The sequence below is a fragment of the Cucurbita moschata genome, unplaced genomic scaffold (assembly GCF_002738365.1).
Source record: "Cucurbita moschata cultivar Rifu unplaced genomic scaffold, Cmos_1.0 Cmo_Scf00006, whole genome shotgun sequence".
Classification (NCBI taxonomy): domain Eukaryota; kingdom Viridiplantae; phylum Streptophyta; class Magnoliopsida; order Cucurbitales; family Cucurbitaceae; genus Cucurbita; species Cucurbita moschata.
The window spans coordinates 1,256,377-1,271,941 of record NW_019268522.1 but is presented as its reverse complement, the minus strand read 5'-3'; the positions used below and the strand labels follow the sequence as shown (position 1 = coordinate 1,271,941).

General features: G+C 38.8%; 1 protein-coding gene across 1 annotated transcript; it reads left to right on the top strand.

Annotated features, from left to right (window-relative positions):
* Positions 1–3,134: 3,134 nt before the first annotated feature.
* LOC111444167 (myosin-binding protein 1-like) lies at positions 3,135–8,225 on the top strand. Its single transcript, XM_023082155.1, has 4 exons — positions 3,135–3,518; positions 4,939–5,954; positions 6,388–7,804; positions 7,895–8,225. Exons 2-3 carry the CDS (start codon positions 5,048–5,050, stop codon positions 7,755–7,757), a joined length of 2,277 nt encoding a protein of 758 aa, XP_022937923.1. The 5' UTR covers positions 3,135–3,518; positions 4,939–5,047; the 3' UTR covers positions 7,758–7,804; positions 7,895–8,225.
* The last annotated feature ends 7,340 nt before the right edge of the window (positions 8,226–15,565 follow it).

Here is a 15,565-nt window from a genome sequence, read left to right as displayed (position 1 = left end):
GATAGGGATACGCGGTTTACTTCTCGATTCTGGAAGAGTCTTCAGGAAGCCCTTGGTATACAACTGAAGTTTAGGATAACGTTTCATCCTCAAACAGAGGGACATACTGAGAGATTAAATCAAATTCTTGAGGACATGTGTACATGATTTTGCTGGCGGTTGGGACACCTACCTATATCTGGTTAAATTTGCCTATAACAATAGTTCTCAGGCAACCATTCCGATGATTCTTTTTAGACATGTTATGGATGGAGGTGTCGAACTTCGATTTATTGGAATGAGGTAGGTAGAAAATAGTAGTTGGATCCAAACTTGTTACGAATGGCCAATGAGGCGATACAGAAGATTAGGAAAAAAATTCTGATCGTTCAAAGTCGTCAGAAGAGTTATGCTGATGTTAGAAGGAAGGACCTAGAGTTTGACATGGGGGACCACGTGTTCCTGAAGATTGCACCTATTCTTGAAATGTAGAGTTTGATATGGTATTGACATGGGGGACCACGTGTTCCTGAAGATTGCACCTATTCTTGAAATGTAGAGTTTGATATGGTAAGAGGGGAGAAGACCACGTGTTCCTGAAGATTGCACCTATTCTTGAAATGTAGAGTTTGATATGGTAAGAGGGGAGAACTTAGCCAATGTTTTATTGGACCTTCGTGATTCTCGAAATAGAGTTTGATATGGTAAGAGGGGAGAACTTAGCCAATGTTTTATTGGACCTTCGTGATTCTCGAAAGAGTTGGGCTAGTGGTAAGAGGGGAGAACTTAGCCAATGTTTTATTGGACCTTCGTGATTCTCGAAAGAGTTGGGCTAGTAGCCTACACACTAGCATTGTCACTAGCATTAGAGGCTGTACATAATGCTTTTTATGTTTCGATGTTAAGTAAATATATTGAAGATCCTATGTACGTTCTTCGTTATAAAGATTTACCGTAGAAGAGAATCTAAGCTACTTGGGAACCAAAAGAAGAGTTAAAACTCGAATATTGACATTTGTTCCTAGAGTTAGGAACTTTCGAGGACGAAAGTTTTTAAAAGGAGGGTAGAATTGTAATAACCCGAAAATAATAAATAAATAAATAAATAAATAATAATAATAATAATAATAATAAATTAAAAAATAAAAAATAAAAATAAAAAAGAAACAGCAGCAGCTTGAAGCTGCTGCCATGGAGAAAGGAAGAATGGACAGGTGGTTGAAGGGAAAAGAAAGAAAAGAGAGGATGATTAGAGGAGGTGGAAGCGTGGGATGGATTAAGCTTTAAAAAGGAAGAAAAAAAAAACGAAGATTGGTGATTCGTGAAAAACCCAGAAAACAGAGGAGGAAACTTTCTGAGAATTCGAGTTTTGGTTGCTTAAAATTGGACATCAATCGAGGGTAAAGGAAGAGGGGTTGTTGCTGAGGAATCGTTTGAGGAAGGGGATACAGCCACGAGCTGAAGCGGACGGTAATTCGAAGGTAACGAAAAAACCCACATCACCGAACCTTTAAATCTCGATATCTTGAGTTATACTGCATAATAAGTTATGAAATAAGGCTGGTTAGAACCGTAGTTAGAAGATCTATAAAGTTGTAGAAGAAATCAGAACGAAATTCGAGCTGTAGAGATGAAATTTTTGCTTCGGGATATAGTAGGTATTAACAGAAAAGATGGGAAATTTCAGAAAAACGCAAGGAAGAAGAAGAAGCGCGTGCACTACACGCAGGCGCGTGAGGGACGCGACTGGGCGTGCGACTGGCGCGTGGGACAGACACACCGAGGCGCGTGAGGGCGCGTGAAGCGTCCGTTCGGTTCCCGGTTTGTCCCGTTCGATTTGTTTTGACCTGTTCTACCTAGATTGACCTATACTTACCTTGAAAATGGTGAAATATAGGTCTACTTGGAAGGAATTGTGTCGAAATACCCTATTAAATGTATAATTAAGAGAGAAAGGGATTCGAAACCAGGTAAGTAGCGTATCGACCTTTGAACTAGTTCTTAACTTGTTTTACAACATGTGAGTATGTTGTTTACCTGATTAAGAGCTTAATAAGTTATGATGAGCTTCGATGATAGTTCGTGTTTATTGTATATTGTGACTGCTTGCCTGTGATGTAAGCATGATATAAACGATTGTCAGAATGTCTACGTATTGATCATGATACATGTATGAAAGCATGCAGTAACTGTGAGTATGTTATGCATGTTAATGGAAAGGTTATGACTCTAGATATGCTTATTGGTGGTTGAGCTATGGCTTATTTACTGAGTATGATAGTCTACTAATTCCCGCGGAGTTCCTGGCCAACGCGCTGTGTGCTAAGTCAGGGAGCATGAGTACTCCTGACCGTTGGTATATGAGATAAACAGGCCGCCAGAGCAATTAGTAGACGGGCCGTATTTGACCGAGAGCGAGTCTTACATACGAGTCCGAAAATTCTAGATAAGCATATCGAGAGAGAGTCAGTAACCTAGCTGGAGGTAGCTGAGATACCTCATTAACGAACAGATGACCCTAGTAAGAGAACTAGGAGTCAATGATGAATAAAACCTAAAAACACCTGGAAAGATTAGTTATGAACTCTTGAGTGATAAGCTAGCTACTTACTGAGTAATCTAATTACTCATCAAAATTATTATAACTTTTCTTTCCAGATTTAGATGATGCAGGCCAACCGAGGGCGAGACCAGCGGACTGAAGACTACTGGGAATCCATGTCGGTGTCTGTTTTGTATATTTATGTTTTCGCTGTCAAGAATTTACTTCGGTTGGTTTAAATTTAAATAGCATTGTTTTAAATGTTTTACTGAATGTTTTTTTTTTATCATTTTGAGATTATGATTGGGTATTAGAATATATTGTCGTTGATTATGGTAACCCCTGTTAATCGCGTTGACGATGAGCGGGCGTTACAATTAAAGCCCGAAAGGGAAAGTCTAAAGAAGACAACCCTTTATAAGGGTATGAAAATGGTCCTTCCCGTAGCAAACGCGTTTTAAAGCTGGGGAGCCCGGGAGGGAAAATCTAAGAAGGACAATATCTCTTAGCTTTGAAAAAGTAGGAGGAGGACAACATCTCGGGTGAATTTGGCGTTAATATATATATATATATAGAAAACCGAAAAATAGAAAAGCGTAAACTAACGACCTGTAAATTTGGGCTGAATCTCCGTGGTGTTGTTGGGAGAGGCCAAAAACGAAGAAATTAATTTTGGTTTTCGATTTCATTTCCAGGAGGGAATAAGTTTCGGTCAATTTTTCCCCCTTTAATCTGCAGCCGACCTTTTTTCCTGGTCGGCGTGGACGTCCATTTCCAACCTCTTTCCCTTCCTTCTCTTCCATTTTCTTTAATACCCTAAAACACAATGTGAATTTTTGAGTCCCCAATTGGTTGGATTGTTCAACCTTTTTGGTGGGCCTTTTCTTTGATCATTCTACATTTAATCTCTTTCTGGGTTTTGTTTTCACTTTGCATCTCTTTTTCCTTCGATTCGTTGCTGGCTTCTCTTGCGATCAACGGGATTTCCTGCCCACGGGTACTTTTCCTTCTTTGAATCTGAATTTTGTTTTGTTTTGTTGCTGTTCTTGGTTTGGAATTTGGGTTCTGATCGTTGTGCTTTTTGTTCTGTTCTTGTGTTGTTCTTTGTTGGGTTTGTGCTATGCTTGTGTTTTTCATGATTTTTCCCGTCTTTTCTCTCTTGATCTGCTGGGTTTTCCTTTGATCATTTGTTTTATGATGCTCTGGATGCGTTATGATCTGTAACCAGACTTTAGAAGAGCTTGGATTTCTGTATTTGTAGCTATTGATTAATGTTCTACAATAGATTTTCATGCTTTTATGGTAACTTGACTGTGGGATCGCACGTTGGTTGGAGAGAGTAACAAAGTATTCCTTGTAAAGGTGTGGAAACCTCTTCTTAGTACACGCGTTCGTTTTAAAATCTAGAGGGGAAGCTCGGAAGGAAAAGTCCAAAGAGGACAATATCTGTTATCGATGAGCTTGGGTTGTTACAAATGGTATTAGAGCCAGGCACCAAACGGTGTGTCAGTGATTGGGTTAGAAGATCTCACGTTTGTTGGAGAGAGGAACAAAGCATTCTTTATAAAGGTGTGAAAACCTCTCCCTAGTATACGAGTTCATTTTAAAACATTGAGGGAAAGCTTGGAAGGAAAAGCTTAAAGAGGACAATATCTAGTGTGCCAGCGAGGACGCTGGACTCCCAAGGGAGGTGGATTGTGAGATCTAAAGCTGGTTGGAGAGAGGAACAAAGCATTCCTTATAAAGGTGTAGAAACCTCTCCCTGATACACGCGTTTGTTTTGAAATCTTGAGGGGAAGGTTGGAAGGGAGAGCCCAAAAGGACAATATCTGTTAGCGGTGGGCTTGGGTTGTTACAAATAGTATTAGAGTCGGGCACCGAACAGTGTGCCAGCGATGACGCTAGGTTCCCAAGGGGGTGTGTTGTGAGATCCCATGTTAGTTGGAGAGAAGAACAAAACATTTCTTATAAAGATGTGAAACCCTCTCCCTAGTAGACGCATTTTAAAATCGTGAGGGGAAGCCTAGAAGGGAAAGCCCAAAGAGGACAATATCTACTAGTGGTGTGCTTGGGTTGACTCCATTGATAGATCTCTTCCTGAATTTAATGGGTTTTCCCTTTCCCTCAGGTTTGGTTGATTGTTTTGTTACCAAAAATCTTGATATTTAGTGTTCTTCAATTCTTTTGAACTTGCATGATCTGCCTCTGATTCAATTTGTTCTTCTCATGGTTTGTTCAAGAATTCTGTTCTATTATCAAAGCCAAACTGTTTGTGTTTGAATCTTTTTGATCTTCCTAAACCCGGTTGTTGTTTGGGCGGTCTGAATCCGAGGAGCCGGGTCGTTTTCTTCATAAACGTGCTGTTTCTTTTTCTACACTTTGTATTAATAAGTGTTGTAACTTCTGTCTCTCCACAGTTGATGATTTGTTGAGTTACCTTTTCGACTGCTTTGGAGAGGTGAAGTTTATGCACACGAGACGGTTAATTCATCCTGTCAACTTAGTTTTGTTGGGACGTTGGCCGTAATGGGAACGTCATCTCCTAAAGCGTGTGCTCGAAAAAGTCCTGTTACTTCTTTGTTGTATGCTGTTTCTGAATGGCTACTGATATTTATGCTGTTTTTGGACTCGATATTCTCGTTCTTCATCACAAAATTTGCTCGCCTTTGGAAATTGTGCACCCCGTGCCTGCTATGTTCGAGACTCGATCATGTTTTTGGCTCGGAGAAGAAGGGGTACCTTTGGAAATTGATTTGTGGCAAACATAAGCTGGAGATTTCATCTTTGGTACTTTGTCATGCTCACAACAAACTTGTTAATGTTCATGAAATGTGTAATAGCTGCCTCTGTTCATTTGCAACAATCCATAAGTCAAATTCTGAGACTTATAGATTATTGGTTGGGAAACTGAGGGAGGATCCTCATCCTGCCAGCCAAAGACTTTGTTCGTGTTGTAAGGTGCCGTATGTTCCAAGAGGGTTCGTTCAAACGTTAATTCAGACCAGATCGAGCGGATGGGAGACGGAGGATCTCAATGTTCCCTTGTCGAGTTCTGTTTCTCGAAATCCATTACCTCATGTTCAATGCAGAGAGTTAAAGATCACTTCAGACACAGTATCTGATGGAAATGGATGCATTTCTAAGGACGATATCGGTGTTCGTATGGAGGCTAACTTCATTTCAGTGGCCGGTGATTTAACCACGACAAAGCTAGTCGAGCCAGCTTTGACGCCTGAACCATTGGTCTTGTTAACCGATACACCGCCTCCTGTAGAATGCGATGTCTTGATCGGGCATGGTTTGGATGAATTGACTCCAAAGCACGTCGAAAATAATGCGGTTTTCTCTTCATCAACTGATCTCCTTGCCCTTGATAACGTGGTTCCTTCTTCAAACACAATAGCAACCTCTGTTAAAGCTTTAGAAGGAAGCTGTGAGTTATTTTCTCCACGCATTTCTAGTTCTAGGACACCACACAAAATGATGAGAAAAATCTCGAGCTTTGTTGTTGTTGTCGTCGTCGTCGTCTTCCGTTTCCTAAGGGTAAATGCTATACAACATATATTATGCAGTAGGAATACGAGAATAGGCTGCGACCTCTCGGTCTTGTCAATGCAACCAGATGAAACTCTTTGTGATTTTCTCCACGCATTTCTAGTTCTAGGACACCACACAAAATGATGAGAAAAATATCGAGCTTTGTTGTTGTCGTCGTCGTCGTCTTCTGTTTCCTAAGGGTAAATGCTATACAGCATATATTATGCAGTAGGAATACGAGAATAGGCTGCGACCTCTCGGTCTTGTCAATGCAACCAGATGAAACTCTTTGTGATTATCACTGATGTATGTTCTTATAAACATTGTAGATGTTACTAGAGGCGAAGAATACGAGATGAAACGCAAGGAAACCGAGAAGACAGGTATTTTGGCGACAAAAGTGACATCTGAAGCACCTTCAGAAGCGCAATCTGTTTCGAGTGAGGCTGTTCAGATAGCACCAAATGTATTGGAGCTTGGTGATGCTTATAAGCTAGCTTTAGGCGCTCGAGGATTAAGACAAATGTCGGGCAGGCTTTCGCAACAATGGATCGGGAAGGAATCTTCAAAAGAGACTGAAGATCTGAAGCTTCTCTTGACACAACTCTCATTTAATCGAATGAATGACCAATCACGGGATATGAGTCCGAGGATGTCTGTATATGGTGATGAGTCGAGGAGCTCAGATGTCTCGAGCGCCGCTGGGATTCAGATACTACAGAGAAGGTTTTCGCTTGAAAGAAACGAGTTCAGTTTAGAATCTCTAGATGCATTCAATGTCAGTGAGGTCAGTGAAATCGAAGGCGAAAACATGGTTGAACAGTTGAAACGAAAGATCGAGTACGATAAGAAGCTTATGAATTCGTTATACAAGGAATTGGAGGAAGAAAGAAGTGCATCTGCTATTGCTGCTAATCAAGCAATGGCCATGATTACAAGGCTGCAAGAGGAGAAGGCAAGTCTTCACATGGAAGCATTGCAGTGTATAAGGATGATGGAAGAACAAAGTGAATATGATGATGATGCCCTGCAGAAAGCAAATGATCTCATTACAGAGAAGGACAAAAAGATGCAAGATTTCGAAGCCGAACTCGAGTTTTATCGGATGAATTTCCCGAACGCATATACAATAGATAATCTAGTGGAGACGTCTAATGTGAAGGAAAGAGATATCGGGGTCGTTCATTTAGAGTCAAACCAGATCGGAACAACCGGTTACGACAATTCCGTTGCAGGTAAACCCGATATCCACGAGAAAGTTGGAAACGAAGGCAGCACGTACAACAAGTTTTTGTTGGAGTTCGAGGACGAAAAGCTTGGCATCATGCAATGTCTTGAGAAGTTGGAGAATATGCTTCATTTGTTTTCAAACAATGGGGTCAAGATAGATCTTTTCAGCAATGAGCCAAAACATGTGGATGATCATCTTCCCTCGCTTGCTCGTCCTACGTTCGATAAAGAAAGCGGTGAACTTGATTGTGTCGATAGGAACTCCGTGTTGGCCACGGGAATGGCGGATTTCACCTCTCTAAGAAGTGAGATGGCTAATCTTAACAAAAGAATGGAAATGCTTGAAGCTGACAAGAATTTCCTTGAGAATACAATCAATTCACTCCGAAAAGGAGAAGACGGGCTTCGGTTTGTTCAAGAGATCGCTTCCCATTTACGAGAACTACGAAAAGTCGGGATAAGAAGTTGAAAGGACGTCCTGGTGATAGATACGCTTCAAAGAAACCATTCAAAACTGTGAGTTTTTCTACTCGAAATCTGCTTACAATGCTCGTTCTTTCTTTCTGCCATACCATTTTTGTATTCACGAACTCGGTTTTCTACCAGTTACGTACAGGGGAGAAAGGCGACATGAACCGATCAAGATTTCGGGCAACTGTACAGTAGCTTGGAGCTTGGAGCTTGTTTTCTCCAAAGGTATGAAGAATTTACAAAGGATTTTTAACTCTTTTGGTGTAGAAACTGTCACTTTTAGGATATTTGAACTCTTACCTCCCTACTAATAATTTGAAGTGAAGACTTATTTAAATGGAGTGGATTGAATGAATTTAATGTAAAAAAGGAGATGGTCTTGTGTGAATATTGTAACAATTATTTTCATCATTGTATTGGATGATGATCTATATATATCATTAATGAAAAGCAGTTTTGGCTGCAATCTCGGGATTGTTCTTACGAACCATTAGATATAGATTCGAAAAGAATTTTCATTTCTCTTTGTTCGTGGTTTTGGTTGCAATGTCGGGATTGTCCTTATTAACCATTAGATATAGTGTAACAGTCTAAACTCATTGCTAGCCGATAGTGTTCTCTTTGAGTTTTTTCTTTCGGGTTTCTCCTCAAGGTTTTTAAAACGTGTCTACTAGGGAGAGGTTTCCAAACTCTTATAAAGAATGCTTCGTTCTCCTCTCCAACTGATGTGAGATTTCATAATCTGCCTCCCTTGGGGGCCCAGCATCCTCGTTGACACACTCCCTCGTGACCCCCCTTTGGGGTTCAGCCTCCTTGCTGACAAATCATCCGGTGTCTAGCTCTGATACCATTTGTTATGGCCCAAGCTCACCGCTAGCAGATATTGTCCTCTTGAGCTTTCCCTTTCGGGCTTCCCATCAATGTTTCTAAAACGTTTCTGCTAGGAAGAGGTTTCCACACTTGTAAAAAATGATTCGTTCTTCTCCTCAACCGATATGAGATCTCACAATCCGCCCCCTTTAGGGGCCCAGTGTCTTCGCTGGCACACCCCCTCGGGGCTCAGCCTCCTTGATGGCACATCACCTGGTGTCGGTTCTAATATACCATTTGTAACAGCTCAAGCCCACAACTAACAGATATTGTCATCTTTCCTTTTGGACTTTCTCTCAAGGTTTTTAATACGTGTTTGCTAGGGAGAGGTTTTCACACCCTTATAAAGAATGTTTCATTCTCTTCTCCAACTGATGTGGGATCTCACATATAGATTCAAAAAAGCTTTCGTTTCTCTCTATTCATGGTTTTGGCTACAGTATCGAGATCGTCCCTAATAACCATTAGAGATTGATTCGAATAATTTTAAGATCAAATACTTGTATTAAAACCAACTAATGGTGTTGAGATCCATTTACAAATTACGGAGAGAATTCCTTATTTCATGCTAACCGTATTCATCGGTGGGAATCAAACAAATCAGATGAAATTAGCATCAAATATATTCGGTTCGTTATCGTTTCAGTATATTATTACACATGAACTATGAACTACTCGTTACAGACATCTGAATGAAGAAGTACATAATTAATCATGTTTAACTTAGAACAATTCTACTTCATAAATGAGTATGAATTTACTCGGAAGAACCACGTTCAAAGGAAATCTCGAATTTTCACTTTAAAGTTGCTTTGATTTTGATATACATAGTTGTTGGAATGTTGTATTATTTAGACGAAGAAGCTAGGCGGTTCAAAAAGGTACAATAAAAAGTTGCTAATCAAACCTAACAACCCACTAGCTTTTCAACCTTTGATCATCACCTTTTCATATCTATATTTTATTTATATATATGTTGTTCAACCTTTAATGTGTATGTATATGTATATACGTAGGTGTGCATATATATATATATATATATATATATATATATATATATATATATACGCCAAATTAATATAAATATCCGTAAACTTTGTATTTTGTTTGGCTCACGAGTTAAAACTTTCTTGGTCGTGCCTGACCTACTCAATAATAGGTTTCCAACCCAACCCTACTTTTAAAATTTGTACGAAGGTAAAGAATATTTGATGTTTCTAATCAATATTAGTAATGTATTGTAACTTATAAATGTTCGATATTAAATTTTATGAGATTTTAGTCAATAATGTGACACGTTGCAACTAAGTAGATTGTTTTTTCAATTTAGAAAATAAATAACTCGAAAATTCAATCTAACCCAACTCGAAAATAGAGGGTTGAGTTGAGCTGTGAACCTTGTTCGGTTAATTCAAGTCAAAGTAGATTGTTTTTTCAATTATTAAAAGATGAATAACTTGACAATCCAATCCAACCCATCTCGAAAATAGAGGGCTGAGTTGAGTTGTGAACCCTGTGTTAGGATCTCTCAACAACGCACATACTCGATCAAGATGAACACAAAGAACATGAGAGGAAAAATTCAAAGAGGAATATTGGCTAAAGGTTTTATTGATGAATTCAGGTGTGTACGATGACCGAGAATGAAGAAAATACGTGTTCCAGATCTTTACTGTAAATAGGCATCAGGCTCCATCCCAACAATCTCCCGAGACTGATCCAATCAACCAAGAATTTCATTCTCAATCTACACCATACCATTTGAGGCTTTGTACAACCTCAATGTTCCAACATCAACACAACATGTTGCTGGATTCTTTGCACCCTCTATCTCCTCCAAACACACCACCATCTTCCACTAACCTCTAAGTGAAATGATATCGCCTTCTGTGTTTTGTCTTTGAATGATAGATCGGGTTCCTCACCAATTGCATGACACTCTAACTATCTACCTGAAGAATCTTCTCGCGTTGCTTCTTGCCTAATTTGTCTAGATAGTAAGTCATCCATATCATCTCCTTTCCAACTTCAGCTATTGCCACGTACTCAACCTCAGCAAATGAAAGAGCAACACATTTCTGAAGCCTAGACATCCCATCATCCATGACTTGCTCCCGCTTGGTTGTATCCTCCAATTTTAGGGCCTCATCAAGGGGCTCTCGTTCCCCTTCATCAGTCACCAACCGATCGTGTAAAGAAGGTACATACTTATCTGGTACTCTAATAGCTCTGGATGATATTTTCAACACTTGCTCCGCTTCTGGTTCCTTAGCAATAGTGTCAGGAGTTTCTTGAGTATCCACTACAACATCACTAGGTGAATCTTTCAGCAACCCAAACTCAACTCCCACTTGCTTCATTGTACCGAAACCTTTCTTCAATTCTCTGACAATCTTTGTGAAGCTAACTCGTTTCTGTTTGCTCATAACGCAGTTCTCACAAGGACTCATATCAATAGATTTCAGACCTTTCAAAACTTCTTCGGAGCCAACATCTTCATTCCTTTAACGTTCATATGTTCAAGTCTATTGTGCCATAGACTTGAATTGGAAGCACTCTCAGCAACAGTAGCCATGTTTATACACTCTGCAATAGTGTATAAGGTTCCAGATTTTGTGCCACGTGCTACCATCATAGCACCCTTCACAATCTTCCCCGAACTCTAAACTCTATTGCATAACCTGTGTTATCCAACTGATCAATAGAGATCAAGTTCTTCTTGAGATCAGGAATATATCTGACATCCTTTAATGTTCACTGATTTCCTGCCGGAGTTTTTATGCAAACATCCCATTTTCCTTCAATCTCCAAATCTTTATTGTCGGCAAAGTACACCTTCACGAAACTTAGACTTGAAATTTCGAAACAACTCTTTGTTTAGAGATGAATGAAGAGATGCACCTGAATCCAAAATTCAAGATTCAATTAGATTGTCCACACTGAGGATTAGAGCATCCCCAATGTCTTCTGCTAAATGTATAGAATCATCGTCATCTTCTGATGTGTGATTCAGCTTCCTCTTTGTACAATCTACCCGAAAGTGACATTTTTCTCAACAACTCCAACACTTTTTTATTTGTTTGGAGATTTTTCCCGGTTCTTTGATTTTTATCGCCCGTTGTTTGGATCCTTTGATTTACTTCTTCCCCTTCAATCAACACTGAGAGCATTGCCTGATGAATCTCCGATTTCCCGTTTGCGAATATTTTCGCTGAGAACTACATCTCAAATTTCATCGAACTTCAGTTTATCAGATTCTCGTGAACTGCTGATTGCGGCAACAACAGTATCTCACGACTCGGGTAAAGATGACATCAAAATCAATGTTTTAATTTCATCCTCATAATTAATTTCCACCGAAACTTAGTTGACTTACAATCGTATTGAACAGATCCACCTTCAGACATTTGTGGATTGAACAACCTCCGCATCAAATACACCTTATTCATAGCCGACAGTTTTTCGTACATATTTGATAGCACCTTCAACAAATCTAACGTTATCTTCTCCTTGATGATGTTAAATGCCACGTTTCTGGACAGTGTCAATCAGATTAACCCTAAGGCCTAACGATCCTTAAGCTTCCACTACTCCGTGGTCATAATATCCAGCTTCATCCCCAACAGGGGTTTGTGAAGATCTTTTTGGTTTAGACAATCTTCAATCTGCATCTTCCAGAAACTAAAATCAAATCCATCAAACTTTTCAATTCCAATCTTTGAAAAATTCATCTTCACAGATTGAGGTGAATCTCTTACCTCGCTCTAATACCAGTTGTTAGGATCGCTCAGCAACGCACTCACTCTATCAAGATGAACACAAAAAACGAGAGAGAAAATCCAAGGAGGAATATTGGCTAGATGTTTTATTGATAGACTTCAAATATATATGATTTCAGTATAGTATAACACATTTACCCTACCAGATATAATCTATCAGATCTTTACGAAATATCTACCAAACATATTTCTATCCGTTAATAAGTATCATGCTTCATATCCCAACACCCTGTTCGGGTAATTCGAGACACAAGCTCAACAACTCGATACTTTTCAACCGAACCCGTGGACACCAAGAAAGTTGACCCATTAAAACAATAGTTTGATTAACTATGTATTATCTCATAAAAATCCAAATTAAAATTCACATATCATATTTTTTAGTGCCGTTGAATTTTTCATCGTTTTCGTTATTCAACTTTCAAACCCAACTACCCGCGGATTGTATCAGTCAACTCCGACCAAAACCCATTTCATTTTTAATTTCCTTTTTCCTTATAAATATTTTGTTCCTCTCCCTCCAAATTCATTCCCTAAACCCATTTCAATTCAATGCCTTTTTCTGTTATGAAGACGCCGGCGGCGGCGTTTGTTTTCATTCTTCTCTGTATTTTCCACGTATCGGCGGCCAGGGTCTTGACCGGAGAGCGGAGGCGACCAGTGTCCGACAGGATGCTACGTGGTCTGGTGCCTCCTTCCGGTAGGAATCCCTGTTCGTTTATTCCCGGGCTTGGCCGTGGACGCTGCACGTTGAGCGAGGTGGAAGACGAAGCCGGCGGCGGCGGCGGCGGCGGTGGCGGCGGTGGTTCCTCCGCCTTTCCCGGCATGAACTTTGATGGGTTTGCGGCGGCTGCCATGGTTAACGGAACCCAGAAGCAAGATCCTTCATTGAGGCCTTGAATCTCATGGGGGAATGGAATTTGAAGCTTGTGTATAGTTCTTCATACAAAGTTCTTATTGTTCTTATTTTATTTTGTTAATTATTTGTTTTTTTGTTCCATATTTTGAGGCTTATGATGTGATTGGATTAGCCAAATTTTGACCATTGTTTGTTCCTTGAATCCCAAGGAATTATAAAAATACAAAAACAAAAATGCAAATTGTTTTTTTCGTGAATTTTTATCTCTTAAGAGAATTGTTGTAACGAGTTTGATATACATAGTTTGTGTGACTTCAGTATTTCAATGCATCTCTTGCAACATGACCATATTACTTATTTATTGGTGGGCATGCAAGGGCGCGGTCAGAGGCGTGTGCAGGGGTGAGCACACGCAGGAGTGTGTAGGGGGCGCGGTGGGGGCGTGTGTTTAACTATTTCTAAGTGTAAAATTATTTTCACATACAGACACTCAGTTATTTTTAGCATTGTCTCACCAACATGTTTTTTAGAAAAATTTTCAAGTCATGGGACTAAATGATTAAACTACAAAAAGAAAAAGATTTTATTGATAGGGATAATAATTATCAATTCTTTCTTAGGTTCATTTTTGTAATAATCGAATGGTTTATATGGATCCTTTCTGGTTGTGACCACACATAACAATGACATTGCCATAAATTAAAAAGGTAATATTTCCACTTATTCATCAGAAGTGGCGTATCTTTTGAAACCAGAATCAATTTTCCTTGATATCTAACATAATGTATGAAAGGATCCTTGAAGACCCGTAAGATAGCCGAAAAATAATTAGCAAACACTTTGACAAGATGTTCGATTTTTCCATAGAAATATATTCGTTCAAAAAGGCCCCTATAAGAAGTTAATCGTATATGAGAAGATTGGTTACGTAGAAAAAGGAAAATGGATTCGTATTCACATACATAAGAATTGTATAGGAACAAGACTAATCTTTGATTTCTTTTTGAAAAAAAAGAAATCAATTTTTTTGAAGTACTAAGACTATTCCAATTACAATACTCGTGAAAAAAGAACCGTAATAAATGAAAAGAAGAGGCATCTTTCACCCAGGAGCGAAGGATTTGAACTAAAATTTCCAGATGAAGGGGATAGGGGATTAATACATCTGACACATAATTTAAATGTGGTAATTTATCCTCTAAAAAAGGAAATATTGAATGACTTGATCGTAAATTATAAGATTTTGCGATTTCTTCTTCCTCTAAGGAAGATACTAATCTTAGGGAAAATGGAATTTCCACAATGACTGCAAACCCTTCGGATAGCATTTGAGAATACAAATTTTTTTTGTACCCCAAAAATGGATTTTTGTCATAATTAGTGGAAAAAAAAAAATGATTCTGGTGATACATTCGAGTAATTAAATGTTTTACCATTAGTAAACTGGATTTTTTGTCATAACCAGAATTTTCCAAAAAAATGGATCCATTTAAAAAATGATCATGAGAAAATGCATAAATATACTCCCGAAAGATAAGTGGGTATAGGAAGTCACGTTGCCGAGATTTCTGAAGTTCTAAATATCCTTGAAATTCCTCCATTTAAAATTTGATTTGAACTGGGGATACTATAATGGATTTATTACGTTATCAAATGATACATAGTGCGATACAGTCAAAACAAGGTATTACAGTAAAAATAATAATAGATACCCTGTAAATAGGTAAGACTTATCAACGGACTCTCTATCCTCTCTTTTCTTTTGCCATCTAACGGGTTTTTATTTTAGGATAAAAAAGATGATTAGAAATCCTTTATTTTTTCAACCCAATCGCTCTTTTGATTTTGGAAAAAAATTCTTTATCAATATACTGCTTCTTCTACACATTCCCCTCTACCCCATAATGTAGAGTAACTAATAGTTAGGACTTAGAAAAAAATCAATAACTCACTCATAAGAAAAGTCCTTCCCGCATCAAGCACTAATATAGTTTTAACGTCTAATTAGATCGGGTAATCATTCGAATTAAGAACATAAGCCCGTTACTTTTTATTTCTCTATAATTGGAGCATAGGGCTCTATCCATTTATTCATTCGACCCACCCCACTTGACTTGACTTTTTTTTTCCGCATCAAGAATTCAAACAAGGTTTGGCCTAATCTAGTAAGGTAAAAATATTACTAGAATTTTTCATTGATACGACATGCTGCTTTTTCCATTCATTCCTTTCAGGATCAGTCGCGGTCTTACAAACTCTACCGATAGTATGGACGAATCTGTTTCTTCATAGAAATGT